The sequence below is a fragment of the Anguilla rostrata genome, chromosome 4 (genome assembly GCF_018555375.3).
Source record: "Anguilla rostrata isolate EN2019 chromosome 4, ASM1855537v3, whole genome shotgun sequence".
Classification (NCBI taxonomy): domain Eukaryota; kingdom Metazoa; phylum Chordata; class Actinopteri; order Anguilliformes; family Anguillidae; genus Anguilla; species Anguilla rostrata.
The window spans coordinates 7,158,694-7,185,812 of NC_057936.1; the positions used below are offsets into that span (position 1 = coordinate 7,158,694).

Here is a 27,119-nt window from a genome sequence, read left to right on the forward strand (position 1 = left end):
CTCGCCTGTTAAACGAGCACAAAATGTGGGCGTACAGGAACGCGAGCCATCAAGTGTCGGTTAGAGAGGGATTGATTGAATGATTGACATGCTCGGTCCCCTACAGCGCCGCGCGATTGAATTTCTTTTGATCTCGTGTCCTTTTTGATGAATTAGTTGTATAATTAATGACTTGAGTTTTTTTTTTTGTTAAGACTGCAGGCATCACATGGCTTATGACATTCAGGAGTCGCTCCTCGACGCGGAAAATAAGCTCACGTGAAAAAAACATCAAATGCACAAAAATGGGCGAAAAGATAACATCACTGGACCGTTGAGTTCAAGGGAACACAATTTTGAGAAGGACTACTTTCCTATTGTTGCTTTGCATTGCTGTTTTGCTGTTGAGCATCGAACAAAAGCCTGGTTCAGTTCTGAGGAGACCGACTCATTTAATTTCTACACAACCAGATAACCGAACAACACATTTCATTACAAAATATGTCAGTCAGTTTTGGGTTTGAAAAATAAAAAAAAGATTTAAATGGCTATTTTCCATAAAGGCACAGAGGTTACTGCAGGTTTTGAGGGATAGCCTACATTTTATGGCAGGGGTTGCCAAACTGGGTGGCAACGCCATGTGGGGTCACCTGAAAATTTGAGGAATTTTTTTTTTTTCCCGCTCTTTCAAATATGTGAATGCAGGCTACTACACGTGGAACATCACAACAACTAAACTATAATAAAGCAATGAGGCATGAGGGGTCACAGAATATCCCCAATATGGGTCATGGCCAAACGGTGGTGTTAGGCAGCCACCGAGTGTGGGTGAGGTGTTGGGGTCGTGTAAATTTGTGAACATTCATTTGAGGTGCATCAGAAAAAAAAGGTTGGGGAACCCCTGTCTTACGGGGGGACATGGCCCAGGTTTTGCGGACAATTTCCTTAAATTTTCCCGGGTAGCCCAAAGTAGCCAGTGAGGGGGAAAGGAGGACTAGTTCTGTACCCTTTAAAAAAAAAAAAAAAAAACCAGGTTCGGTAACTGAGCCAGGTGCGGAACACAGAACCCCAACACTTACTCATTTCCGTGAACGTGCAGAGAGAGAACAAAAAAAATCCGAGCCGCCAGGACCATTACGCCATTAAAATAATTACCGCGCCGGACAGCCGGGGCAGGACGGGAAAAAAATGTATCTGAAACAAACGCCGGATAAAACCGCAGAGATTCTTTCCTCGCAGTTTGTGAAAAAGGATTATTATTTCGGCGGGTCTCGGGGGTTAAGGACGTGTTATTAACCAATTTCGCCCGACGCGCCCTTCCAGAAGCGGCGTCTGAAATCAGACTTCTCGCGCACGCGGCACAAGTTTTTTTTCCGGGGCGTTCCTACGCCGAACGACCCGAAGCGTCAGCGTCGCCACCGCCGCCAAAATCAATCTAATTTTATTTATACAGCGCATTTTACAGCAGCTGTCACAATACGCTTTACAGACAACCCTGGCCTAAACCCCCACAGGAGCAAGCCTAAGGCAGCAGTGGCAAGGAAAAACTCCCTGTGCCAGATGGGAAGAAACCTCGGAAGGAACCAGGCTCAAGGGTGGAAGCCCATCCTCCTCTGGTCGGCTCAGGGTGCCGACTGGTGACCAGCATGTCAGCCAGTTTAATGTCAGCCAGTTTGCCAAAAAATAGCAGAGCATCGGGCCCCAAGCGCCACGACACAATTTCGGGTTTTGGGGTGCAGCACCCCCCCCTTTAGTCACACAGCGAATTGCTACTGCAAGTAAGTGTAGGGGGTGGCCAAACCAGGACCCGAATGGCCTGAACGATTTGTTGTTGCTCAGCAACTAACGGACCAATCAAAGCAGCTAATTATCCAATTAACTCCCCTCACCTGGTTTCCCTGGGCCTAAACTGGTTGCTGACTAAGGGAATGTTCAGATTACAAGACTGAAGTGCCCCAAATCAGATTTTTTTTTTTTTTTTTGCATGAGCTGCATTTTCAGAGCCCAAAAATTCTGATCTTTCCACCTCAGATTTGGGTCACGTCCATACGTGGTCCTAGATCGGATACATTTCCACATCTGTGGTCACGTGACCGCTCTGAGAACGATCGGATCCGAATTCATGTGGTTCTTTTTTTTTTTTTGTGTGTGTGCATTGTCAGGATTTCAATGAAAACCCACAGGACGGTATATCTCCTAGGAACACGGTCAGGCAGCCCCGAATTAACAGGTCGGAATGTCCTTAAAGTCAGCGGGCCTCCATCGATTTCTGGGTCAGTTTTGGCCCGGGGAGAAGAGGACGGCTGAGATAAGCGATTGGAACGAGGCCCTACGGCCCCATCCAGACCAAAGTTGGCCCCCCGAACTTTTAGGGCCTCACGGGGTGCGTTGTGCACAAAGGCTGAGGGGTGCAGGATCAAGGACGCCCAACCCTGTTCCAGGAGATCTACCATCCTGTATGTTTTCATTCCAACCCAAGTTTGGCAGACCTGATTCTACTACTCAGCAGCTCAGTGAGATCTCTAGCTGTTGAGTGAGGTGCGCTTTGTTAGGGTTGGAGTAGTCTGACTCACAGGATATAGACTGTGGGTATAAGCCTGCCATTGGCCAACTATTTCAGTCGGAATTCTCCCCCCCCATTTCCGCTATCCGCGTGTTACCGTTTTTCCGAGGGCACCGTCGCTGCTACCTGGGCCCAGGACGACTGTGATTGGTTTAAAGAAATACAAACAAGCCAGGTGCGTTCCCCCCCCCCCCCCCATTACCGGAATGATAATGGGTTGAGCCAGACTTTTCCAGCGCTGGGACAGCGCTGAAACAAAGTGTGGAGATGGGTCTGGCTACGCGAGACTAGGGTTGGAGTGAAAGCCTACAGGAACAGTACATCTCCAGGACCAGTACATCTCCAGGAACAGTACATCTCCAGGAACAGTACATCTCCAGGAACAGTACATCTCCAGGAACAGTCACGGGAAGCCCTGGTGTGAGGTATACGGCACTGAACCAAGTGTCATAATATCAACCGCCCCCCCCCCAAAAAAAAAAAATGAATTGGGGAACAGATGGTGGGTGGACCAGATCATAATTCCAACCATTCATCGTTTAAAAATTTTTTTTTTTAAAACTGACCAGAGCTGCCCTCAATCATAACTCACAGCACCCGCCTTCATCTGACAAAAAAAAAAAATGTATTCCATTAATAATAATTGGTCGCACACATTTTCTTACCTTCCCTTTCACGCCATAAACCGCGCTCTGGAGCCATTAGCCTCCGCGGCTCTCTCAGGTGCTGTGCATTAATTGGTTCTGAAAACTTCGAGCTTAGCAGGAGGCTCACGTTGCGTAGCCCGTGGAGCTACCCCCCAGCCCACCCCAGGAATACTTTTTGCACGACTGGATAAGATTCACATTCCATCTGCACGGTGCATACATGCATAGTAGTTGCCATAACAACAAAAGTCTGAATACCCAAGTGGTGTGCATATGATACGGGATCTAAGTAGATATGTAGGCACACGTGCGTGTGTGTGTGTGTGTGTGTGTGTGTGTGCGAGCGCGCACTTGTGTGCACGTAATAATATATATGGTGAAGCAGTGAAAGAAAAAACTTCAATTAATTTCAATTCACACTTTTCATTTTATAATCATTATAATTTCAACTATTTATCGAAGTTCTTTTTCCTCAAGCACTAGGCAGCAATCAGTTTATCAATGCGAAGGAAATGAACAGTTGGCCAACTGAAAAAGGACTGAATGAATGATAGAATGAATGTGCACAAATACTTGTGCATGTGGCCTGCTAAAAAGCCACTTTTAGAAAAGCTGGTTCTTATTTTTATTTTTTTATTTTTTTGGCTTTAGACAGAACCAGCACCTTCTAAGAAGTACACTGAGCACAAGGCTTTTCTTTCATTTTCAAAGAATAAACAGTTAGTAGCTGACGGTCTTTCCAACCGCCACTCAGAGCCACAGTTAGGCTGAATGACTCATGTCAAGGTGTACGGCATCACAAAGTGAGGGAATTTGTACAGGGAGGGGAACTTAATTTAAGACTTCTGTAAGGTTTAGGACATCTCAAGAGTGATTTGTACAGGGACACTGGGGTACAGTGGACACACTGTGCCAATGAACAGGGCGACATGGCTCAGGAGGTAAGAGCGATTGTCTGGCAGTCGGAGGGTTGCCGGTTCAAACCCCGGTCTGGGCGTGTCGAAGTGTCCTTGAGCAAGACACCTAACCCCTAACTGCTCTGGCGAATGAGAGGCATCAATTGTAAAGCACTTTGGATAAAAGCGCTATATAAATGCAGTCCATTTACCATTTACCATGATAGGAGTGCCTGTTGTTTTTTGGCTGGACCGCAACAGCGGGGCCAGCCCTACAAACGCAAATGTCTGTGACTGACTGAGTGAGTGACTGACTGAGTGAAGTCGTCACACCATTGGTCGGCCGGAGAGGTCCAGCCATATGCTAGGTGTTGACCTGGTCTTGTTCTCGTTTTTTCGTTTTCCTTTCAATTTATGCCTCGGAAGCAAAGGTGTGAGAACTCTTGAGCCAATCGATGCCTGAGATCAGGGGAGGGCGATTCCAGTCCTGGAGGGCCGGGTGTCAGATGCAGCCTTCTGTTTCCACCAATTACCCTTTGGCGAACGAGCTAACTGTGTCTGCAAACACCACCAATGGTTCGCCGGTCCACCAATTGTCGTTATTATGCGAATATTCCGGAAGGGGCGCAACGAGATTACGTAATCAAAGGAGTGCCAGCCCAACACGGTCATGGAGAGTTTGCAAGACATACTCGCTCGTGGAAGAGCGATCATAGCAGCCCTCTCTCGATTATACATGGCTGTATAAGGGGCGACATAGCTCAGGAGGTAAGACCGATTGTCTGGCAGTCGGAGGGTTGCCGGTTCAAACCCCGCCCCGGGCGTGTCGAAGTGTCCTTGAGCAAGACACCTAACCCCTAACCCCTACCTGCTCTGGCGAATGAGAGGCATCAATTGTAAAGCGCTTTGGATAAAAGCGCTATATAAATGCAGTCCATTTACCATTTACCATTTGTATTACATGCAGCCCAGAGGTGTGGAAGAGGGCACACAGCGGCTCATTTAACGACATTCTTCGGGCTTCCTGGAGGGGAAGCATGTGACTCAGGTAACTGTCGAGTCATCATTTACTCAAAAAAATCTGTTCCCATCAGCCATCACCACACCCTAATTGACGCGCGAACTTTTCCACCTCGGCCTTACGTAAAAAGGTTTTTCAGAGATGTTTTGGCATTTGGGTTTACTTATGCGCAAATCCAAAACTCGCATAAAAACAGTCGGGATGGAAACCCCACTTGAGCGTGATGTACGCAGGTCTGCAGGTACAGTCGATTACTTCCCTCAGGTGCGGAGCCTCGTTGAGAGGTACGTACTGGATTGCGGGCGCCCGTTTATTAATTCTGTGAAGGTTTGAGGTATTTTGAGGTACTGCTGAGTGAGCAAGGCCTTCATCGTGAAATGTCGCCATTCGGGCAGGGAGGGAAAGGAAGGTTCCGGTCCTTGAGGGAGCGAGGTCCCGCAAGGTTTTCAAGAGTCCCGTCTCAATTAGGGGCCGATGTACACCCGGCAAACCCGACGAGGTGACCTCCCCCATCCAAATAACGACTCGAAAATGTAAAATTAGGTGCTGAAGGTGGAAGGTAGCCCCCTCCAGGAATGGGACTGCCCCTCTTGGGCTTCTGGGGGGGCAGGAGGGAGGGGGGGGCAGTGGACATATCTCATAGCGTTTACTACCTGCTGAACAAGCACTCTTAACAAATTGGAAAGGCAGCTGCGTTCAGGTCAGCCTGAGAATGCATTTCACATTTTACAACATTTGGAAATGTTGCAAAAAAAAAAAAAAAAAAAAGAAAAAAAAAAAAAGAAAGAAAAAAAGAAGTGGAACTAGAAAGCGACGCTCGGGGAATCTGGTCACCCGGGTCAAACAGGGGAAAAAGGAGAACCGTCGCTGAAGCTGACCGATGACGTCACCGTGGAATTACACAACGGTACGTGACCCAAGAGCGACCTTGTGGCCGTCCCGGGCCCGACAACAGCGAGCGAGCGACCCGAGGCCTCCGGGTTTATTTCGGGAAAGGAGACGGGGTCCGGAGACGGCGCTTACCTCCGACAGGAAGGTCTGTGCTGATTTCTGGGCCCCGACATGCAGCAAGTACTCGTACACATATAAAGCTAGCCTGGAAAAGAGAGAGAGACACACAGAGAGAGAGAGAGAGAGAGCAAAAGGTTAGAGCAGTCCATCCCCCACTTCTTCCTCCCCAGAGAAATCAGGACACAAGGGAAAAACCCACCCCCACCCCCCACACCCAACCCCACACCACCCCCACCCCCCACACCCAACCCCACACCACCCCCACTCCCAGTCCCCACAGCCCACCCCCCACACCCAACCCCACACCCCACTCGCAGTCCCGACACCCTACACCCCACCCCCACTCCCCACACCCCACACAAACCCCCCCGTCTCTTAGGAGAAACGCTCCAGTGCATTTCTTATTACAGGCCAGTGTGGCAGACACAGAGAATAAGGGGGGATGTTGGGGGGTGGGGGGGGGGAGTTTGGAATAACGGTCATGATCCAGCGCACACAGAAAAGCACCGTAAAAAGGTACATCTGTAGCGGTATGCAAATCTACGGCTGCGTCGTACGGGGGGAATACCGCAAAGCTGGTCACCGGGGGCGACCGCGTATCACTGCGCCAGATAAGGCTGCGAAGCCACAGCATCCCATAATTCACGGCGGCAGCGACCGCTACACGACACCCATGTTTTTACCCCCCCCCCACCCCAGCCCCACCCCACCCCACTCCACCCAAACAGCGCAGCCACACCCATCAGCGTGAATATGTGAAGCTGTGTTTCTCCTGGGTTTTTTTTTTTTTGGTCATTTTTAGTCTCCATTATGTCTGTTATTTTCCGCCACCTCGGACGCCGATTACCCACCGCCGGCCCGCCACTGTCCTGCCGCTCCCTCCCCACACTGGGGAGGGGGAAATCACCGCTGTCCCGCACATGCCAAAATCGCGGGGAGAAACGGGGGCGATTTCACAGAGTACTGTATTTGCCCCCCAAACCTCTCGTGTGGCGAGTGTGATTTTCTGGGGGGGGTGGGGGTGGGGAATAACAACAGGACCCAATGGTAGCACAGAAAGGGCGGCACCCCCCCCCCCCACCCCACCGACAGTCCACTGAAAACAGAGCGAGACTTCCAGCGAGAACTGACCGGCTCCAAAATATTCGCTCGCCACCACGCCTGCGCCAGGCCGGGACGGGTTCGCCTTCGCCCTTTTCGTCCGACATCCCGCAGGTAATGAAAGGGTCCGAGGCGCTGGGAAGGCGAAGGTTCTCGCGCAAATTCAAAATGGCCCCCGGAGACACGCTCCCCCATCATCAAAGCATCTCGTCGAGCGTGGACACCCCTACTTTCCAAACGTGCGTTCTGCACACTGACAGCGCCTCGCTGACAGGCAGAGAGGACGCCCCAGCATCGCACAGACCTGCTACTCACAGGCTGATATCGCTACACGGTCCTTATCGAACCCGTGTTTTGTAGTTGTTCCAATGAGCATGAAATGCACTTTCGTACGTCGCTTTGGATAAATGCGTTGCCAAATAAATGTAATGTAATGTAATGGTGGCATAACTATTCAAAAGCTTGTTTGTTCATAAACAATAGTTTATAATTTAGTGAGGGGGGGTGGGGGGTTGTACAAAAGCAAACACAGCAGAAGTCCCCAAAGTGCACGTAACCACGGGAATAAAAATTAAAAAAAAAAACACTGTGCTTCCAGGTCACGTGGTGGCACGTAGGGGCGACATAGCTCAGGAGGTAAGAGCGATTTGTCTGGCAGTCGGAGGGTTGCCGGTTCGATCCCCCTTGCCCTGGGCGTGTCGAAGTGTCCCTGAGCAAGGCACCGAACCCCTAACTGCTCTGGCGAATGAGAGGCATCAACTGTAAAGCGCTTTGGATGAAGGCGCTATATAAATGCAGTCCGTTTACCGTTTACGCCGTTCGCTGACGGGTTCACGTCGGGGTCGCGTTCGTAAAACGTTCGAGCGGCGGGGGGAGCCTCGTCGTCGTCGGCGCGCTCTCGCAGACCGCAGACAAGCGTCTCTCTTCCGACGACACCTACGACTCTCTCCTGAGCGGGACCGGGGCACCCCCGAAAACCTGCGCGCCGGCGCTCTTGCACCCTCAGCGCGCGGCGTTGCATCAGCGCGCTAGCGGCCGAGTCTGTTAGCGTGCCGTTGCCCCCGACGATAACGCATCGCTGCGCTTCTATCCGCCGCCGGACGAACAGACACACAAAACAACAAACAAAAAAATGCTGAAAATGGTTTAACAAATAAATTATGTGAAATATGAAAGTGTAAAGATAGAGCAGCGTGAGGCTTCTCCGCAACAAATCTTAATTATTATCCTTTTAATTAAAAAGGGGGGCAAAGGAAAATATGCAGTTATGTTTTCTTTTTTGTTGTTTTTTTTTATTTTATTTTTTTTAAACAAAGCTATCAACAAGTTCCCAAAGAGGGACATTTTCAAAGGGCCTTATTGTTCTAATGGGATATCTTAAGACTTTCTCAGTGTTTCATCAGAAAAAGGCACTCAGTGATCTGCCATAAACAATTTCTCTGATGTGAGTGTGTGTGTGTGTGTGTGTGTGTGTGTGTGTATTCTGGTCTGAGTGTGTGCGTGTGTGTGTGTATTCTGATCTGATTGCATGTGTATTCTGGTCTGTGTGTGTGTATGTGTGTTGTGAGTGTGGGTGTATTCTGATCTGAGTGCATGCGTAATCTGATCTGTGTGTGTGTGTCGTGCGTGTGAGTCCGTGTGTATTCTGGTCTGAGTGTGTGCGTGTGTGTGTGTGTGTGTATTCTGATCTGAGTGCATGTGTATTCTGGTCTGTGTGTATATTCCAATCTGAGTGTTTGTGTAATCTGGTCTATGTGTGTGTGTTGTGCGTGTGAGTGTGGGTGTATTCTGATCTGAGTGCGTGTGAGTCTGTGTGTATTCTGGTCCGTGTGTGTTGTTGTGTGTGTGTGAGTGTAGGTGTGTGTGTATTCTGATCTGCGTGCGTGTGTATTATGGTCCGTTTGTGTGTGTGACTGTGTTCTGGTCTGGCTGTGTGTGTGTGTGTGTGTGTGTGTTCTGGTCTGGCTGTGTGTGTGTGTGTGTGTGTGTGTTCTGGTCTGGCTGTGTGTGTGTGTGTGTGTGTGTGTGTTCTGGTCTGGCTGTGTGTGTGTGTGTGTTCTGGTCTGGCTGTGTGTGTGTGTTCTGGTCTGGCTGTGTGTGTGTGTGTGTGTGTGTTCTGGTCTGGCTGTGTGTGTGTGTGTTCTGGTCTGGCTGTGTGTGTGTGTGTGTGTTCTGGTCTGGCTGTGTGTGTGTGTGTGTGTTCTGGTCTGGCTGTGTGTGTGTGTGTGTGTGTGTGTGTTCTGGTCTGGTTGTGTGTACGCATAAGACAGGGCAGGGCTGAGGTGTGTTGAAACTCAATACGAGCGCGCGGGTGGGGGTGGAGGGCGAGAAAATAGACTAAGTCTGTCATATCAACACAGCTCAACGCAGCGCTAGTTCTACTCCTGCGGTCTTTCACACGAGACGACGAGGGAGGAAGCAGGAACTCAGGAGCAAAATGCACTCCATCGCAGTTTATTTAAGACTAATTACTCTGCAGTGTGAACTGCAGCCCCAACCGCAACGCCGATCTGAATGAGGAGGAGCAGCAACGATTGCTTTCGGGGTCCAATTCAGGGCTCAACCGCCGACGGAAGGAGGGAGAGCCAATAGCAGCGAGAGCCGATGCGCAGCCGGCCAATCGGAGCGCCGATTTGAGGACGGGCCTGAAGCGAAGGCTGACTCACGCGGTGACTCACCACAAAAATAGCGGATTTGACATCACCGAATCACAAAGTCGGACCAAATAATTATCTGAAAGCGCGTTAACCCTTGTGACACCCAGGGAAAATCCTGCACGTCGCATATTTCCGGAGAAACGGGTTTCAGTCAGCGCTCAGAAGGCACCCGGCATTCAAATTCTCCTTTCAAAACGACTGTGCGATTTGACGGCGGTTAGCAATACGTTTTCCCTCGAAGCTCACAAAGAGTCCCTTTTCCACCCAGGCCTCGAAGTGAAGTTCAGCTTCGCACGCACGCACCCTCCAAAAAAAAAAAAAAAAAAAAAAAAGAAAAAAAAGAAAAAAAAGAGGAGAACAGGTCCCCGTGAGGGGAAGAGGGGAAAGAGGGCCGTGTTCTGTCGGAGAAACGACAAGAGAAGGAGTGAAGCGTCTCCAGCAGCTCAGACGAGACACAACAGCAGTTATAACAGTAAGCAGGAACACTTTGAATAATTAAAGTGGAGCGCCAACTTTAATTAAAGTCTCTCCTAACAACAGGCTTCATGTGGGCTGGAGGTTTCTTAGAGGCTCCTCCGTGCTCCACTCTCCGACTCTCTCTCTCCGTCTCTGTCTCTCTCTCCTTCTCTGTCCATCTCTCTCCCTCTCTCTCTCTCCCTGTCTCTCTCTCCTTCTCTGTATCTCTCCGTCTCTCTCAGTCAGTCTCTGTGTCTCTCTCTCTCCATCACTCTCAAATGGCACGTTCTGCACGTTAGTTAAACTGTAAAACTGTTGCTATGCTGCGGCACTTCCGGTTGGTAAGGAGGAGTGGCAGTTGGTCTGTAACTGAAAAAGGACGACCACGCTTGGGCCGGCCGCCACCCCCAGCCCTCCCCCATGGCTGGTGGGGGCTCATAAAAGCAGAGGAATCCCAGGAGCCACGCGATGAAACTTTCATGGGGGGGCGGATGTGATGAGGGACTGCCGGCCTGGACGGCGGGTACCAGCTCCCCCCCCCCGGTGCATTATTTAAAATCGTTCATTCAGCCTCGGCTTCAAGGGACAACGTGTGTCAGGCTGTCAGAAGCGCAGAGCGGAACTCTGCCCAGGCCAGGCTGCCAAATCCGGTCCTGGGAATGGGGGGGGAAACAAGGGTCGGGTGGGGTGCAGGTAAGGCTGCTGCTGGGAGGAGGCCAGGCTGCCATATCCTGTCCCGGGACACACCAAGGGTATGGGAACGGGGGAACAAGGAAAAGGGGGAACTGGGGAAATCGGGTGGGTTGCAGGTAAGGCTAATATTAAAACGAGGCCACGTTGCCAAATCCTGTCCAAGGGTACGGGAATGGGGGGGGACAGGGAGGTCGGCTGGGGGACGGGTAAGGCTGATGCTGGGACAGAGGGGGAGGGGAGGGGAGGGGGCACGTGCGGTACTGGTCACGGTGGCGGTCTCGGTTTCTGCGATGAGGTCATAGGGACCACTCAACGCCCAGGCTGTCTTCGCCATCGGATGACGAGGAGAGATGAAAGAAGATATCGCCAGAGAGATCCGAAAAAAAAAAAAAAAAACGGAAGAAAGTTCAGCCTTCTGTGCTTTAAACATAAAACAAGAAAAGAGGAGGTTGCAGCAGCCACACGCACGCGCACGCGCACGCGCACGCGCACACGCACACGCACACGCACACGCACACGCACACGCACACGCACACACACACACACACAGCCATATAGGCCTAACTGCACAGCTGTGTCTTCAAACTGCAGTTTGGATTCCACGGCCACACTCCGCAAAAACTATATCACAGCAGCAGCCATTACGCACCATAAGAGGTACACTCTGGGGTCACAAAGCTCCAGTTTGCTGTACAGTGCGTTTCGAATCAAGCGAACGTCAATATTAAGCCACACGAAAGAGAAGAGGAGGAGGAGGAGAACAGCACAGTTCCCCCCCGACCAGACATGCCGACGGTACACCAAACCTTTTACTACCACTTATAAAAACTGCCAGTGCGGTGTCAGAAGCGGCAGCCAAGGTCTGCTGCAGCAGAAAGGACTTGGAAGAGAGGGCATTCAACCCATCTCCAGCATCGCGACGACTCCTCATTCGCACTCGCTCGGAAACATCGGCTGCTTTCGCCGGCTACCTACGCGGTCTCGTCGAGTGCGCCCGTTCAAAAGAGACCGGACTTCTCGAGTCAGGGGGGCCACGACCCTAATTATCACATTTCATAATCCTAAACGAGGCCGGAGAACCTCCCCACGCGCGCGCGTTCGGCGCTGGACGCCCCTCCGTTCGCACCTCTCGACGTGTTTACCGACAGGCTAATCGCGCGCGACGCGTCGTCATACGTGCAGAGAACGCGCTGACTCGACGAGGCGCCCCCAGAAACCAGGGGGGGGGACTTCTCTTAAGAGGCCCAGAAGAGAGAACGCGCGGAGGAGTGGATCTGCACCACAGCGAGGGAGGGAAAAGAAAAAAAAGGATTTTAAAAAACGTAATAAAAAGTGAAAGATTTTCCTCAGGAGCCCCGTTTGGGAGGAGCGGCCTCTGCGGCAGGGAGGAGGCCGCCTCGTCAGGCCCTCCAGCGAAAATGGCAGGAAGCTGACGGAGCTGCGCTCGCAGACCGCCACCGCGGCTCTCCGCTCGTTCAGAGAGAGCACCCCGGCTCCCTCAGGGGCGGAGACACCACCCCCCCCCCTCCCCCCGGCAGCCCCGCCCCTCTCCACACTCCCTCCCTTCAGATTTTTAACTGCTTTCGTTTCCCCCCCAAAGGGATCTCAGGTTACCTCGATTCGTCATCGGAACGATTTCGATTCGGATCAGGAGGCCAACGGTCGCAACCACCTGACATCGCACACGTCCTTACAGGACGCCACCGCGCTTCGACGACATCATCCGCAGCTCAGACCCGGAGCTGTGCCAAGGCTATGCTTGGCAGCATACGAAACGAGGCAGCGTTACAAAAGATTGTAACGTTTCGGCTAGCAAATCCTCCACAACGATCCTGAAAAATCGCTTCTCTCATTTTTCAAGGGTCTATTCCGGGAGGGGACACCTGGAACCGAGGCTGTCGGGTGCCAGGCCGGCGATAGCGGGCAGTCTTTTCTGGCCTCTCCCTCGCTTCGTCAGAGGCGAAAAGCGTGATGCAGCTAACGAGGAGCTCACATTGCCGAGGCTTCAAAACCGCCAACGAAGAGCAGCGTTAGCGGCGTTCGTGGCTCCAGCCTCTGCTCGCGTACGGGGAACAGGGGGCGGGGGCGGGGGGGGGGGGGTTTGGTGGTCGGCCGCCATCACACTGCCGGCCGCGAGGCGGGCTCAGGCGGATACGGTTGGAGAGAAGACTTCACACGCAGCCTTGCAGTCAGACATGTGAGCACAAGGCCGGTCTGTAATGAGACACCGGAATCTCGGGCGAGTGAAACCCCCCCCCGCCCCATCGATCCCCGAGCGATGGTAGAGCCGACCGCACACCGCCCTGCGGGTGCTGCCGGGGCACAGTCAGCACCGGCACCGCCTGGATTCACCGCCTTACCCGGATGAGCCACCCAGCAGCACCAAAACACAATCAGCCAATAGACAGCAGCCAGCTTGAGCTGCCTTCCGACTGAAAGTGAACTGTCAGAGGGGATGTGGCTGCACAACTGTGACTGTTCTTTCTTTCACTTTCTTTTTCTCTCTCTCTTTCTTTCCCAGAGCAACAGTGGGAGGTGGCTGAAGAACGACTCCCTCTCCCTCCATCACGGCTTTGCTGAGCGAGTCCGAACATCAATGAGAGCGCCCCCCACACCCCCCCCAAACCCCCCACACCTTATCCTGCGAGCGCACCTGACATCTTGCCTCAGGCGTCCAGACTACCTGCTCTTTCAACATGAAAGTGCCGCAGCCAAGTTCAGCCATCCAAAGCACAGACACTTCGGCTAATTTCATTTTATGTCTTATGTTTAAAAAAAAAAAAAAAAGCGAGGTTTAACTGTAACTCTGTCAGCAGAAATCACGGGACATGCAAGAGTCTGGCTACTGTATCGGCTGCTTCATGCATTATGCAAAATTTGTCAATTATGTGAGCGAAAATTTTTATTTATTTATTTATTTATTTATTTTTTTAAAGACAACTTTGTGGAGACAAGCCATCTCCTGCCCTGGCCAAAGAGGCTTAATAATTTGTACGTTTATTTTGCTGCCACCCATGACAAGAAGTGATTTGAAAGCAGGCTCAGTAAATCCATTCTGGGTAAACAAGTCCGATCCCAGAATCCCATACTTAATCCTCGGTCTATAGCTGTCCAGGGCTATGCCAGCTTCTACACAGCTCTTGCGCTGCAGACAAACAGAAGCCCACATCCAGGGTGTCTCACAGTCCACAAGGACGGACACGGACAAACATCACCTTTACAGTGCGATAGTGAAAACAACTAGAATGCGTCAATCATTACCTGGAGATGATGTCACATTCCACCGAGCTACACCACTGATCGAAGCAGGCCACATCCTTTTACTTAATCCAAAAACCACGAATGCTACCAACTACAAAAATGCTACATTTGATAATGTCTTTAAGAAAGCCTTGTTGACAACACAACTGAGACGCTTCGGAAAAGCAACAGCTAAAAAAAAAAAAAAAAAAAAGTTAATCACTGAGAGATTCTCGGAGACATCCAGTTTTCCGTATTTAAGTTTGGCTTTTTGTTCTTTCCCGGTCTAATCTCTCTCGTCTCTCTCGCATACGGTCACCTGTAGCGCCGACCAGCGCTGACGCCGTACAGCGGCCAGGCCGGACGGAAGCATCGCTGCCATGGCGACGAAGCGCTTAAAAAAAAGCACGCTATCGGGACGGTCGAATTTGGGAGGCGCAACCCTAACGGTCATAAACAGAGACCGTCCCTAGCCCACCTGCACTGACGGGGCGCACAAAAAAAACGCCCCCCCCCGCCTCTTTCCTGGGCTCCGCCCCGGCGAATTCCTTCACCTAACCGATTTACGCCCCGCTTTACCCCGGTGGGGTACATACACGAGGCGTCCGTTTCTGGGACGACGCTCACTAAGCCCGATCTGGACAGACCCTCCGTAGCTCCAAGAATCCCTTGATCCCCCCCCTCTGTCCGTCGAAGCGGCAGGACGACAGGCTAAACCCCCGCAAGTCAGTTTCACCGTCAAAATCCACACTCAGATAAATACGGAAGGGCGCACACACAACAAGCGTTTTCACAGAGAGCTTTAGAGAGAGGGTAACAGTTTTTAAAAAAATATCCACTATGTGGGTCACATGGGCCTGTAGGCACCACAGGACCGGCACTAGAAAAGTTTAAGTTTACAAAGTTAGTAACAGGTAGCCTAATGGGGGGAAAAAAAACACAAAAACACAATTAATCAATGATCTACCCCATGAATGATCACAGCGGGAGTTTCCCTGGAAACTCATTATCCCACAATTCCCTTGGCAGCATGGGCCTGTGTGGTCAGAAAACATACATGACAGCGCACAGAACATACCTGTATGCGAGGCCTTTCAGATTTACTATTTACTTTCATATTTACTCAGGCTACTCCAGGATCGGATACGATTTTGATTCTTGAGGCAACCGTTCGAATGGATGGAATCACCGCCCTCTGAACCAAAATATCAATCGAGATCGATGTATCGTCACACCCCTAATATTCACCAGCAGAACACAATGCCCCTAATGCTAATGCATGTGTATAATCACACCGAGGCCAACAGGATCCCAAGCACCCAACTGGATGTAAAATCTGTAGGGAACTGCATTTGGGAATTAAAGTACCGTAACCTACACTGTTCATGATAGATGCCCAGTGACATTTCAGACCCTCAGACAGCCACATGAAAGAAGAAAAAAAAAGGTTATAACCAAATAAGCTCACACTCCCATGGCACCACTTCCAGTAGCTGTGTCACTGCTGCTTTTACAACTGGGGAATAAAAGGGTCATTTTCTCCAATCTCGGCCAAGTTATTGCCGATTATGATAATACTGAATGATACTCAGTACATTTGATGATTCCGAATAATATTTTGTGGACCCGCGTAACTATACTACTGAACACTCTTAAGGCTCTCCGGACGTCTAGTGTTGGCTGCGTGGGATTTGTGAACTGATGCTGGGCCATCAAAGAAAGAGGGGACACAAAACAGGACAGGACTCAGGACTCCTCTGTTTTTGCATTTTTTCCGCCCTGCTAATCAACAAAATAAGAGATTTTCCTTCAGGGTGCTAATTATTCATCAGGAATTCACCACTCACTCATTTCAGTGGCACATTCAAACGTGAAAGACGCCAAAAAAATCTTGAATACACCAGGAAAAAGAACAGGCGAAGACATCATCTTCACCACTGAAGTACAAGCATCGACTTGCGTGGAGAGAGGCTGTGCTTGTGACACAACCATAAACGGCTTACACTGTCGTCTCCTACCAGTGGTCTCCAACCCTGGTCCTGGAGAGCTACAGGGTTCTGCTGGTTTTTGTTTTCACCTTAAAATCAGCACCCAATTGAGACCCAAGACACCAGGTGAGTTGAGTTAACCGTGTGATCAACTGCTCTAATTGATTCAGGAAGTGCAGAGTCCACTATGAAAACCAGCAGACCCTGTAGCTCTCCAGGACCAGGGTTGGAGACCACGGTCTTATCATCGCTGCCTGTACTATGTACACAGCACAGACAATACTAAAGTTGTTTGCAAATACAAATTTCACTCTCATTCCTCTTTAACTGCAGACCAGTGTTTAAAAAAAAAAAAAATCAGTGCACTAGCAAGGGTTCTATTACCTACTTCATATGAAAAAAAAAAAAACACAATATAAATGTAGCATATACTTTATGTAAATACAGAAGCTGGTCTGGTAACCGAAAGGTCACAGGTTCGATGTCCGGATGCAAACGGTAGGACACTGTCGTTGTACCCTTGAGCAATTGGTTCAGTACACATCCAGCTGTATAAACGGATGCAATGTATTAACTGTGTAAAAAGTTGTGTAAGTCGCTCTGGATAAGAGCGTCTGCTAAAATGCCCGTAACGTCATGCAATGTAACGTACAGGAACAGGTTCGATGTGCACATTCTGTTCTTCTTCCTGACGGATTTCAGAAAAGCAACCCGGTCACCTCGCTGATCAACGCAGGCCACGCACAGTATTTCCGACTCAGAACCGAACTTATTTCCAAGTCCGTCGCGCAGCGAAAAGAGAGGAGAATTCAAAAGAATTCATAGGGGCGACATAGCTCAGGAGGTAAGACCGATTGTCTGGCAGTCGGAGGGTTGCCGGTTCAAACCCCGCCCTGGGCGTGTCGAAGTGTCCTTGAGCAAAACACCTAACCCCTAACCCCTAACTGCTCTGGCGAATGAGAGGCATCAATTGTAAAGCGCTTTGGATAAAAGCGCTATATAAATGCAGTCCATTTACCAAAAGTCTCACCCCTCACACCTTCCCCCGGTGATTGCATTCTGAGGGCGTGTCGGTTGAACATCGACGGCGTACGCGAAAGTGCGCCGAGAGGAACCCGAAAAGCAACGGCAGGCCCAACTTTTGGCCCGACTACCACCCAGTATCAGCGAGAACATAAACGAAGGGCCAACATCTGGTTAATATCTCTTCACCGATTGTGGGCCAGTGATTTCACTTCAACACTTAGACCCTAATCACTATGCCGTAGAAAATGAAGTTAAAAAAAAAAAAAAACTAGATAATGGACTCATTTTAATTTATACCATTCTAACAATTGCCGAAATAGATCTCAGGGGCGTACATTAACAGCTATTTTCATTGATGCGCCGAATATTTGTGTCAAAGGAACAGAAGTAAAAAATGGACTGAAATTGTGAATCTCGAAAACCGCCGTCCAGCATCGCTCGATCGCGTAACGAAAATTGCACGTGTCCATTTGAGTGCTTTTTATTTCAGAAAAGATCACCGCGGATGTGGCGGTCGGCTTTGGGTGGAATAATTTCCACGGTGGCTAGGTAATGCAATAACAGTGCTACTCCACTGCGATATAATAAAAAAAAAATTTTAAACTACAGGGGACAAATCCAATTAACTTTCATACAAGAATAGCGGGGATGAATTCCTGTTATATCTATACAACTCGGCCATTAACGGAGATTTACGCTGACCTGATGGTATTCACGAGATAATGCTGTAGTTTTGTTTACCACGGGAGCGGCATTCCCCGTACGACAATATTTCAACGCACCGAGGGCCAGGCAACCGCACGGAGGTGTGCATCATTCTGGAAACGGTCAGACCTTCCCCTTAAATCAAGCCGAGTCCATGCAGAGAAGGGGTTTGGGAAGGGACTGCATTTCGCTCAGTCAGAGGAGCCTTGAACGCTAGCAACGCTAGCATTCTGAGAATGACAGAATGAACAAACCGGGACTCCCCCCCCATTCCTGTTCCTGGAGAACTACCGTCCTGCAGGTTTTCATTTCAACCCTAATTTGGCACACCTGATTCTACTAATTAGCAGCTCAGCGAGATCTCTAAGCTGTTGAATGAGGTGAGCTTTGTTAGGGCTGGAGTGAAAACCTGCAGGATGGTAGATCTCCGGGAACAGGGTTGGGCAGCCCTGCTCCAGCTGCTGAATGAGGTGAGCTTTGTTAGGGCTGGACTGAAAACCTACAGCATGGCAGATCTTCCAGGAACAGGGTTGGTGAGCCCAGGGATAAACCATTCAACTGTTCCTTAAAATATGCATGTCGGCAAAATTGAGAAACTAGTTGCTACTGCTACTACTGCATAGGCGGAGTCCCATGTTGCCCAGTCCTGCAGGTAATCACACATCCCTTACCCTCGGGATTTTCTAAGCAATTATCCAACTTTTTTTTCGCGTTTCTGCCTATTCCTTGTTGCCCACGTGCATTCCGAACATCCACGAGAGAGTGTGAACCACCCTGCTCCTTCAACTGGGCCACAAGGGGTGGAAAAATCGGGGCCAAATCAGCTTCTGGATTAGGCCTACACGCTGAATTCTCCACTCTAAATTACTTAACAGGCGCAATCATTTACGTGAGCTGACACTTTGGCTACGTTTGTTATACAAATAAAGTTTATTGTTTGTTGATAAGCTCACGAATGGCAGCTGAAAAATGGTTTTTTCGAGTCACAACACGAAACAATGCGATGTGGTCTCGTAGCGAAAAAACGCTGGTACACAAATAATTAAGCCAGCATGATCGTCGGCAAACAACAACAACAACAACCTGCATACACCCTAGCCATCGACTAGACTGGGGAAAAAAATGCTAAGCGGAAGTTCACTCCTAGTTCTCCCACTGGTCATTCACTCCGATCGCACAGTTTTCCTGCTGTGAACGATTTTGCCCCCTTGAGATCACAAACATGTGATTAGAATGGTCCTAACTGAACATTCTAGCGCTGATGTAACAATCACTGCTGGGTAAAACTGAAAGCAGTGGGAGTTCCAGAACACTGACTTTAGAATTTTGGAAAAAAAAAAAAAAAAAAAAAACATTCCAAAAAAGCCTACTTTTCAAAGGGTTAAAAACTGCTTACTTCCCCACCGTCTTCATAGAACCTTGACTTTCCTTCCAAACTCCCTGATGACAGTAGCCTTCCTCTGTGAGATGCTAGTTTGAATACCTACTCCCACAAAGTCTCAGGAACACATCTTCCCACCTTTCACTCCCAGTTTTTTTTTATTTTTTAAAAAGACTTCCGTAATTCTCACACACAGTTAAGCTCAGGTGCAGCATATATTTACAGTGCATAGCTTGTTCAGAGTAAGAGAGAGGGAATTGTCCAGGACGGGCAAAAGCACTGGATTCACAGCTTGCTTTTAAAACTAAATGGTCTACTCTGGAATAAATAAATCACTGGATGATGTGCAGTGCCAATCTACCATTCCTTCATGCAGTACACTCATTTGTTCCCAAAAGGAATTTAAATGGCCACTGTTATACAATGAACCATTTGTTGTGTGAGGAATGCCTTGATTTCCACATACAACTAAGCAAAACAATTTTACTTTCTGGCACTCTTTAATTTTACTTGTAATTTTACTTTCCCCATTCAAACACTATGCAATTCCAAATGACATCACTACTACATTAATTTGTACATATCAGAACTTAAATATAAACTAAGAAATTCTGCTTGAATTTCTTGTTCCATCAACTGTGGGTAAATTATACAAGACCTGTATATGTGCCTGAAGTTGTTGCCTGCATTATACACAGTATGTTTTGCGTACTAATATTCATTTGACTTTTTCCCAATACTGAGGAATGGCACCATATGTACTATGAAGATACACAGAGCACTTGCCCATCTATAATCATCACCTGTATGATGTTTTAAACTGTTGCAGCTAGAAGCACAGTAAAACTGGTGCTAACCACAACAAACAATTTACATTAAGCCGGTGAAAAAATAATATAGTTTATTTGTTATGCAGCTATAACAAAAGAGGGATGTAGAACAAAATGTAGAACATTTTCATCTACATGATACTGAGTTAATTAAAGCCATCGAGTTTTACCGTAAGATTGTGTCAAAATTTGTTTCCACTATAACAGTAATCCCATATGCTCCATACCTGCGCGTCTCCCGTGTTTTCAAACATTTAAGATTCTATAATTCTTGTGACAGCACATCATATCGACAGCGGTCTGATTTCTACGGGGACTCAAAAACCTCATACAACTGTGTGGAACCACACCGGGCTGTCCAAGTCTTAGGAAAGAACAATCACTAATAACTTTAACACGGGAGAAAAGTACCGGATAATTACATTACTGACAGCATGGTGCTATTCTTTGCCATTCGAATCAAATCACTGGCGATACAGAAATTACACACACACGACCTGGAAGTGCAAAACTTCGTTCGCACAAACAACCGCACGTTTTGCATCCACGTCTGGGCCATACACACTTAAATCTCTGTTCCATGCGAGCTCATGGTCCGAGATAATTCAGCTTCTGCTTCACATAAGCGCGCTGCAGCTTAAGATCTTAAAACGTTGTACGAGGAAAATAATGACCACACCATTATGATTATTATACTGAATGCGGGCGTGTGTTGTGGTCTTTCTGTAGCTACTCCCTGAAAAACTACGGGCAACTGCAGCCAATCAAACTTTCCCCCATTCAAACACTGTGCACTTCCAAATGACATCACTACGCTTGCAATCGATAAAGAGCAATAGGAAAAGATACTAACCCTACACCTCTCTATACAGCTACTTGCCACCGCATTTTTCTTTCAAGAGAGCGTTAGATAAACACTTCGACCGGCCACTGAATGACATACAACGTCTTCAAAGTTAACAGCATACAATCTACATGTAGTCTACCAGCGATAAGCTCCGTCAGAAGCTAATGCGTTCGTACAGAATACATTCACCGAAGTTCCACTGTCATTCCCAGTCGATAGTCAGGGGTCGCCCCTTTGGTCATTAAAATCTAATTGCGTAAGAAATTAGCAACCTTAAATTCGACTTTTTTTGAACGCGTTTAGAGCTAGTGCTCGTTACAATAGCCGTACCGTTTCAATTTCTGCTGTTGGAGGAAACAATATTGCCGGAGCCAGCTGCGATCGAGAAAGCATTTTGCCAACGAGAAAATACAGGTTGTTTGTTTACTTCTGCAAAACACTATTTTAAAAGCATTACTAATTGAGAGGCCAAATTTGATGAACATTTGAAATGACAGTCTGGAAGAATACCTTCGTATTCTTAAAAAAAAAAAAGAAAGTCCAGTTGGGTTTGGTAGACTTATACAACCGCAGGGGGAAAAGTTCCGACTTACAAGTCACGGGCTTTGGTAGTTAACTTGCTACCAGGCAAATCATGTTTTTCGTACTGCCAGTGGGTTTAGCAGACTAGCTGATATTTTGTGACAGACATCTAAACTGAGTAGCCACCTGGGGTAGCCTATCTACCAATCCAGCCCGTCTCCAGTGTAGTACAGTTCAAACTTCGACGGGAAGTTTACAATGCTGTTGTACCTGCCTAACATAACAAACAACATCCAAATAGCACCGTGCACTACTTATGGTTATTTTATCAATTATTTATCAATGCTTCGATACTTTGCTTCAGGATTGGACCCTCGGTACCACATACATACTCAAAAGCTTTGCAGCGTTACACAGAGCTACCAGCTAGTCAGCTGTATCTAAGGTTCTTGTGTGAATGAAAAGTTTGTTTAATTCACAGCTGAACAGACATCGACTCGATAAAAGGTTCAGTGATTAATATCTCGGCTACAACAGGGGCAGCAATCTGCAATACAACTTTGATAAACTCGCAGAAACACGAGCCAAAACAGTTCTGCACACTTTTAAGCACTGTTTTGTTGTCTGAAAAGTTGGTTCGCGTGCATAATAGCGAAGTACGAATCGGTTTTTTTTAATGGTATCCACACACAAAGTAGCCAAAAACTCAGAAAAAAAAATCCGAGACACGTTTTACTTATAGATAATACCTGATCCAAAACTGCACTATCATGCATATCTCGTAAAACCTCATGTGTAGGTAAGGCACAGAGTTATCAAGCCAGACGGTCTATCCACAATACTAGCAAAACATTAGCTCGCTGGCTATTTGTAATAAGGCAGCAGAGTCAATACTTGTAGTGCAAAAGGTTCGCCCCGCCGCAAAAGCATTGTTCCCAGCGGCAACTCCTAAACTTCAGCGTGTATCCTTGCACGCGCGTACACTTTCCTATCATATGTAGAATTAAAACGGAGCCTCTGCATTTGCAGCGCAAGGCACGGATACGTTTAAGGATTCTTGACTGATCCTTAACCGAAACAACCATAAAATCTCGTCCCGAGCGGGAAATGATAAGTTAAAAAAAGAGAGAACGGACGCGTTTAACAACAAAAAGTTATCATAGCGACCCGGCGCAGCAGGATAAAACTATCGCTACACAAGAAAGGAACGCGTGCACTGCACACCCCCCATTTAAATAATGGTAGCTAGCTATAGTTTAGAAAGTATCGGCGAGAGTCCGTAATATCCAGATAGCGCGCGGTAACTGTGCACAATTTCACTTACTTTTCTCTCGCTTGGCTATCGGAGGGGACGACGGCTCCTTTCCCTTTGGCGTACATGCTGGATTCTGTTTTAAGACTTTTACCCCACTCAACACCTGTCAAAGAAAGCAGCCAGGAAAACGTTCTATCTCCATAGCTACCCCTTTACTGTTTTTTTCCTCCTTTTTTTTTTTTTTTTTTACATCTCCAACATTGGCCACAAATCAGGCACAGTTTCTATTGGGGGAACTTGAAACAGACCGCTGGTGGATTTTTTTTTTTTAACCACTGTTCCAGGAATTCGTACTCACTCCCTCTGCTGTGGAGACGGTGGGGGCTTCTTAAAGGAAAACGCACACAGTGCCATGTTTTCTGGTCCCCGAAACGCACCAACATCGAGAAAACTCAGATTGGCAGACGGGAAGCTAAAGGGCTGTATATTTGCGAGCCGTAGAACTCCTGTAATATTCAATTGTTAGTGAGTGTACGTTTACATCCGTGTAAGGTAGAAGATGACATTATACCATGTAAGACTGCTTCTGTTGTGTAGCTGTTCTACAGGTTAGATTGTACCATGTTTCGTTTGTGAACTTTGGTAGGGGGAAACCTAATTTTCTTCCATGGTATTTTGAGATGGCTGCGTGTGTAGTCCAAAAGGCATTGTTAGGCATTATTGGCCAGCCCTAATTTTAAATATGACATTTTTGTCTTTATTTAACTGACACGCACTCTCTTGATTTATTTTATCAGATGTAGGCGTCCTTACACATTTTGAAGATTAACTGGAAATAGTTGAGATGTAAGCTACTCTGGAACCTACTCTTCAGTTTGCATTGTGTGGCAATTGACACAACCAAGCAATCTAAATCTAAAAAGGCATGTGCCACTAATTAAACCAACAAGGACAACAAATCCCCTTAGGTAAGGACTCCTCAAGATAAGAGCTTAGTCTAAAAAAAGCAAAGTGACTGCCTTGATGTGGAATTATTACTCCGAAACAATTTTCTCATAGACAACGTACAGCTTGTTTGCCTGAAAAAAAATGAAGTAATCAAGGTCTTTTTGGGGTCAGGCAACTATTAAACATGTCATGGTTTCAACTGAGAGAGAGAGAAAAAAAAAAAAACATCAAAATGTTTCTTGACATAACAGACTGTGTCCACAGCTGTCTAACTAGTTTCGAGACACCATTATTAATTCAGCATCTGAGAGAAAGAACTCCACTGTTTTGGTCAGGGCTTTGCTCAGCAGCGCCACCTATTGATTGGCATGAATGGACCCAATCTTCCAAAAGGCCTTGCCGATTTATTTGGTCAGAATGTATCACTCCCAACTTCTACCCACCGATAGCCTCCTGAGACCTGATAGAAAAAAAGTCTTAAGTATTATTTTTTTGGACATAATACGTGTAATAATAAGTAGGCTAATACCTGTCTTGAATGACATAAACATGTTGCAGTGTAAATGATTTTGGTAAATGGACTGCATTTATATAGCGCTTTTATCCAAAGCGCTTTATAATTGATACCTCTCATTCACCAGAGCAGTTAGGGGTTAGGTGCCTTGCTCAGGGACACTTCGACACGCCCAGGGCAGGGATCGAACCGGCAACCCTCCGACTGCCAGACAACCGCTCTCACCTCCTGAGCTATGTCGCCCCTATTTTAAAAATATTTTTAAAATATTTATTTTATTTTTATTGAATATCACTCGTAGTGTAGGTTTCTGCATAGTAGAATACGTGGTTCCTGAGATTAAGAGCAGAGAACCAAGTGCCCTACAGGGGACCAAATTAAATTTCTGGGTTTTAGGAGGATATGGTATTATCAATACACTCTGTGATGGCAAATCCACATTTTTGTTTGTTACATCAGAATCATATGAATTTAACACCTTTTTTCAGAAAAAAGGTTACCTGTCATCCAAGCAGAAAGCTTAAGGCAAGATTTGAACCGTTTTCTTTGTTTGTACAAGGAGATATATTTGTTTGGGGAAAGAAAAAGAGGACAGTAGTTTAGGTGCTACAGTTTTTTTAACATGCCAGAAATTGAGCCACTGTGTTCAGGTTAATTTTTCTCTGGCCATTCCTCACAATAGAGTTTTGAAGATCTAAGCGGCAATTATTACAAGCCTTAGTGAGACTGCCTTGCTAATGGTCAACACTGCCCCATAGCTGGTTGCATGCAAAATCTCATCCGATTTCTGCAGGCTGGACCAGAACACACCAAGATGTCCAGGAAATACATTTCGGCTTACAGGAATCTCTGAGTATTTTTGCAGATCGCTCTCATGGAGGTTTTGTTGTACTCCAGCCCTTCAAAAGCCTTTTGCTAAGGGCTAGTACATTCTGTAATCTACAGCTTGTAGGCAGCAACCCGTCTTATCCAGAGGCGACTTTCCCATTTTAAAGCATGTGTTAATGTGTGCTTTCCTTTTTCGAAACAAACTTAGTAACCACTGTCCAAGAGAGAGGGGGATGTTGACAGACACACTCCATGCCTCAGGTTATCCATTTTCGGCGGCAATTCGAAAGGCAAGGATGTCCATTAAATAAAACGACAAAAAATATTCATCAACAAACTTAAAGTATTATGAAATCTAAAAGCACGGCAAAATAAATAATTAAACAAGCCATGAATACGTGAAATTAAGATTGCGTGCGATGACGTGAGAGAGAGTGAGGTCAAAAACGATTCTGTTCCCCCATTTAGCTAGGTCTGCACCCCACTGCACTATCCCCCATGATATCCTGTCTGCAGGCTGCAGTACACAGAAAGGCCAGCAGGGGCCAAGACTGAATCCGAAGGCAAAATAAACATAAATTACAATATGGCTTACAGGGAGATTCAGAGACTCTTGTCTGCAGACTCTTGTGTGGCTTTTGAAAATGTCTTTGCCCCTTAAGTTGTGTCTATTTTTTTTGTAAAAAATCTCCTGGCTTGTGGAGGTCAGCAACCCCCTTGTCTTGTTTCTTTATAGAGTGCTTCGCCTTTCCCCATGGTGATGGATGAAACATGGATTTTACATGTGCTACTTCATCTTTATCCCCCAAGGAAACAAGACGCTATGGGACATTATAATACAGTTCCTTAATATGAACTTTAAAAAGTAGCATTTTAATGCAGATTCATTTTTGCTGTTTTTTTATGTAATGTAACTATTAGGGGTGTAAATAAATACCTTTTATTGAGCATACAATATAGCTTACCTGTATCCTGTTTTTATACTTTATATAGCCATCTTTACTCATCTTACAGTGCCCTACCAGGAATTTGCACTATATATATATATATATATATATATATATACATATATATGTATATATATATATATATATATATATATATATATATAGAGAGAGAGAGAGAGAGAGCGCAGTCCATAAGTATATGGGCAGTGACATAATTTTTGTTGTTTTTGCTCTGTACTCCAGCACATTTGAAACTAAACAACGAACGTGAGGTTAAAGTGCGGACTGTCAGCTTTAATTCGCAGGGCACTTACATGCAGCGCGTATCAGGTGAACCTGTAATGTGGCAATTGCAGCCCTTTTTTGTGTACAAACTCCCTCATTTTCGAGGCACCAAAAGTAATTTGACAATTGGCTGCTCGGCTGTTTCTTGGCCAGATGTGTGCTGTTGCATCATTAGTTCATGCAGAAAGAAAGCAAACGATACGGTCTAGCGTTTGTTCTAGGTGCGGAATTTTCATTCGGAAATATGTTTTCTGTTGTCTCTTAACTCTTAAGGACCAAAGAAATATCAGAAGTGACAGTAAAACAGGCCATCGTGGGGTGGAAAAATAAGAATGAATCAATCAATGACATGGACAAAAGTTTGAATGTGTCAAATGTTTGGAACGACAGAACCAAGAATGCACTTGGCAAATAACCTAGTAGACCACAGAAGACCATGGATGACTGAATAATATTTTGGGGGGGGGAGGGGGGTTATGCATAAAAAGGGCTGTAATTTCTACAGGAAGCACTGGATAATGGATCTAAATACACTTAAATTAAAACCGACAGTCATGAGCTCACGTTGTTTCATTTCAAATCCAGTGTGCTGAGGTACAGAGCCAAAACAACCAAAATTGTGTCACTGTCCTGATACTTATGAACTGCACTATATATTTGCAAGGATATCTCCAAGGGTATTGCACACCACATCTTTCTCTGTTCACCGAAGCTCACGTTTTTAATCACAATTTGCTGTGCTGTGTTGCATTTCGATGTAAGCCTGTTCCTTGGGCATG

General features: G+C 47.1%; 1 protein-coding gene and 1 long non-coding RNA gene across 6 annotated transcripts in view; one reads left to right on the plus strand and one right to left on the minus strand.

The window, feature by feature from the left end:
• ssbp4 (single stranded DNA binding protein 4) overlaps positions 1-23,281 on the minus strand; it is a 109,166-nt gene extending 85,885 nt beyond the window's left edge. The window contains exons 1-2 of one of the 5 annotated variants that reach the window (XM_064330342.1): positions 23,177-23,281; positions 6,130-6,202 (exon numbers count right to left, since the gene is read on the minus strand). In XM_064330342.1, the coding sequence (XP_064186412.1) occupies positions 6,130-6,202; positions 23,177-23,232 (129 nt within the window). In that variant the 5' untranslated portion in view covers positions 23,233-23,281. Of the gene's footprint in view, positions 1-6,129; positions 6,203-22,457; positions 22,773-22,887; positions 23,144-23,176 lie in introns of those variants that run through there. The other 4 variants (XM_064330341.1, XM_064330339.1, XM_064330343.1 and 1 more) reach the window with 4 other exon arrangements.
• On the plus strand, positions 23,252-26,068 carry LOC135252359 (uncharacterized). The gene is made up of 3 exons (XR_010329401.1): positions 23,252-23,392; positions 23,622-23,786; positions 25,845-26,068. It is a non-coding gene; the product is annotated as an uncharacterized LOC135252359 (long non-coding RNA).
• Positions 26,069-27,119: the final 1,051 nt, after the last annotated feature.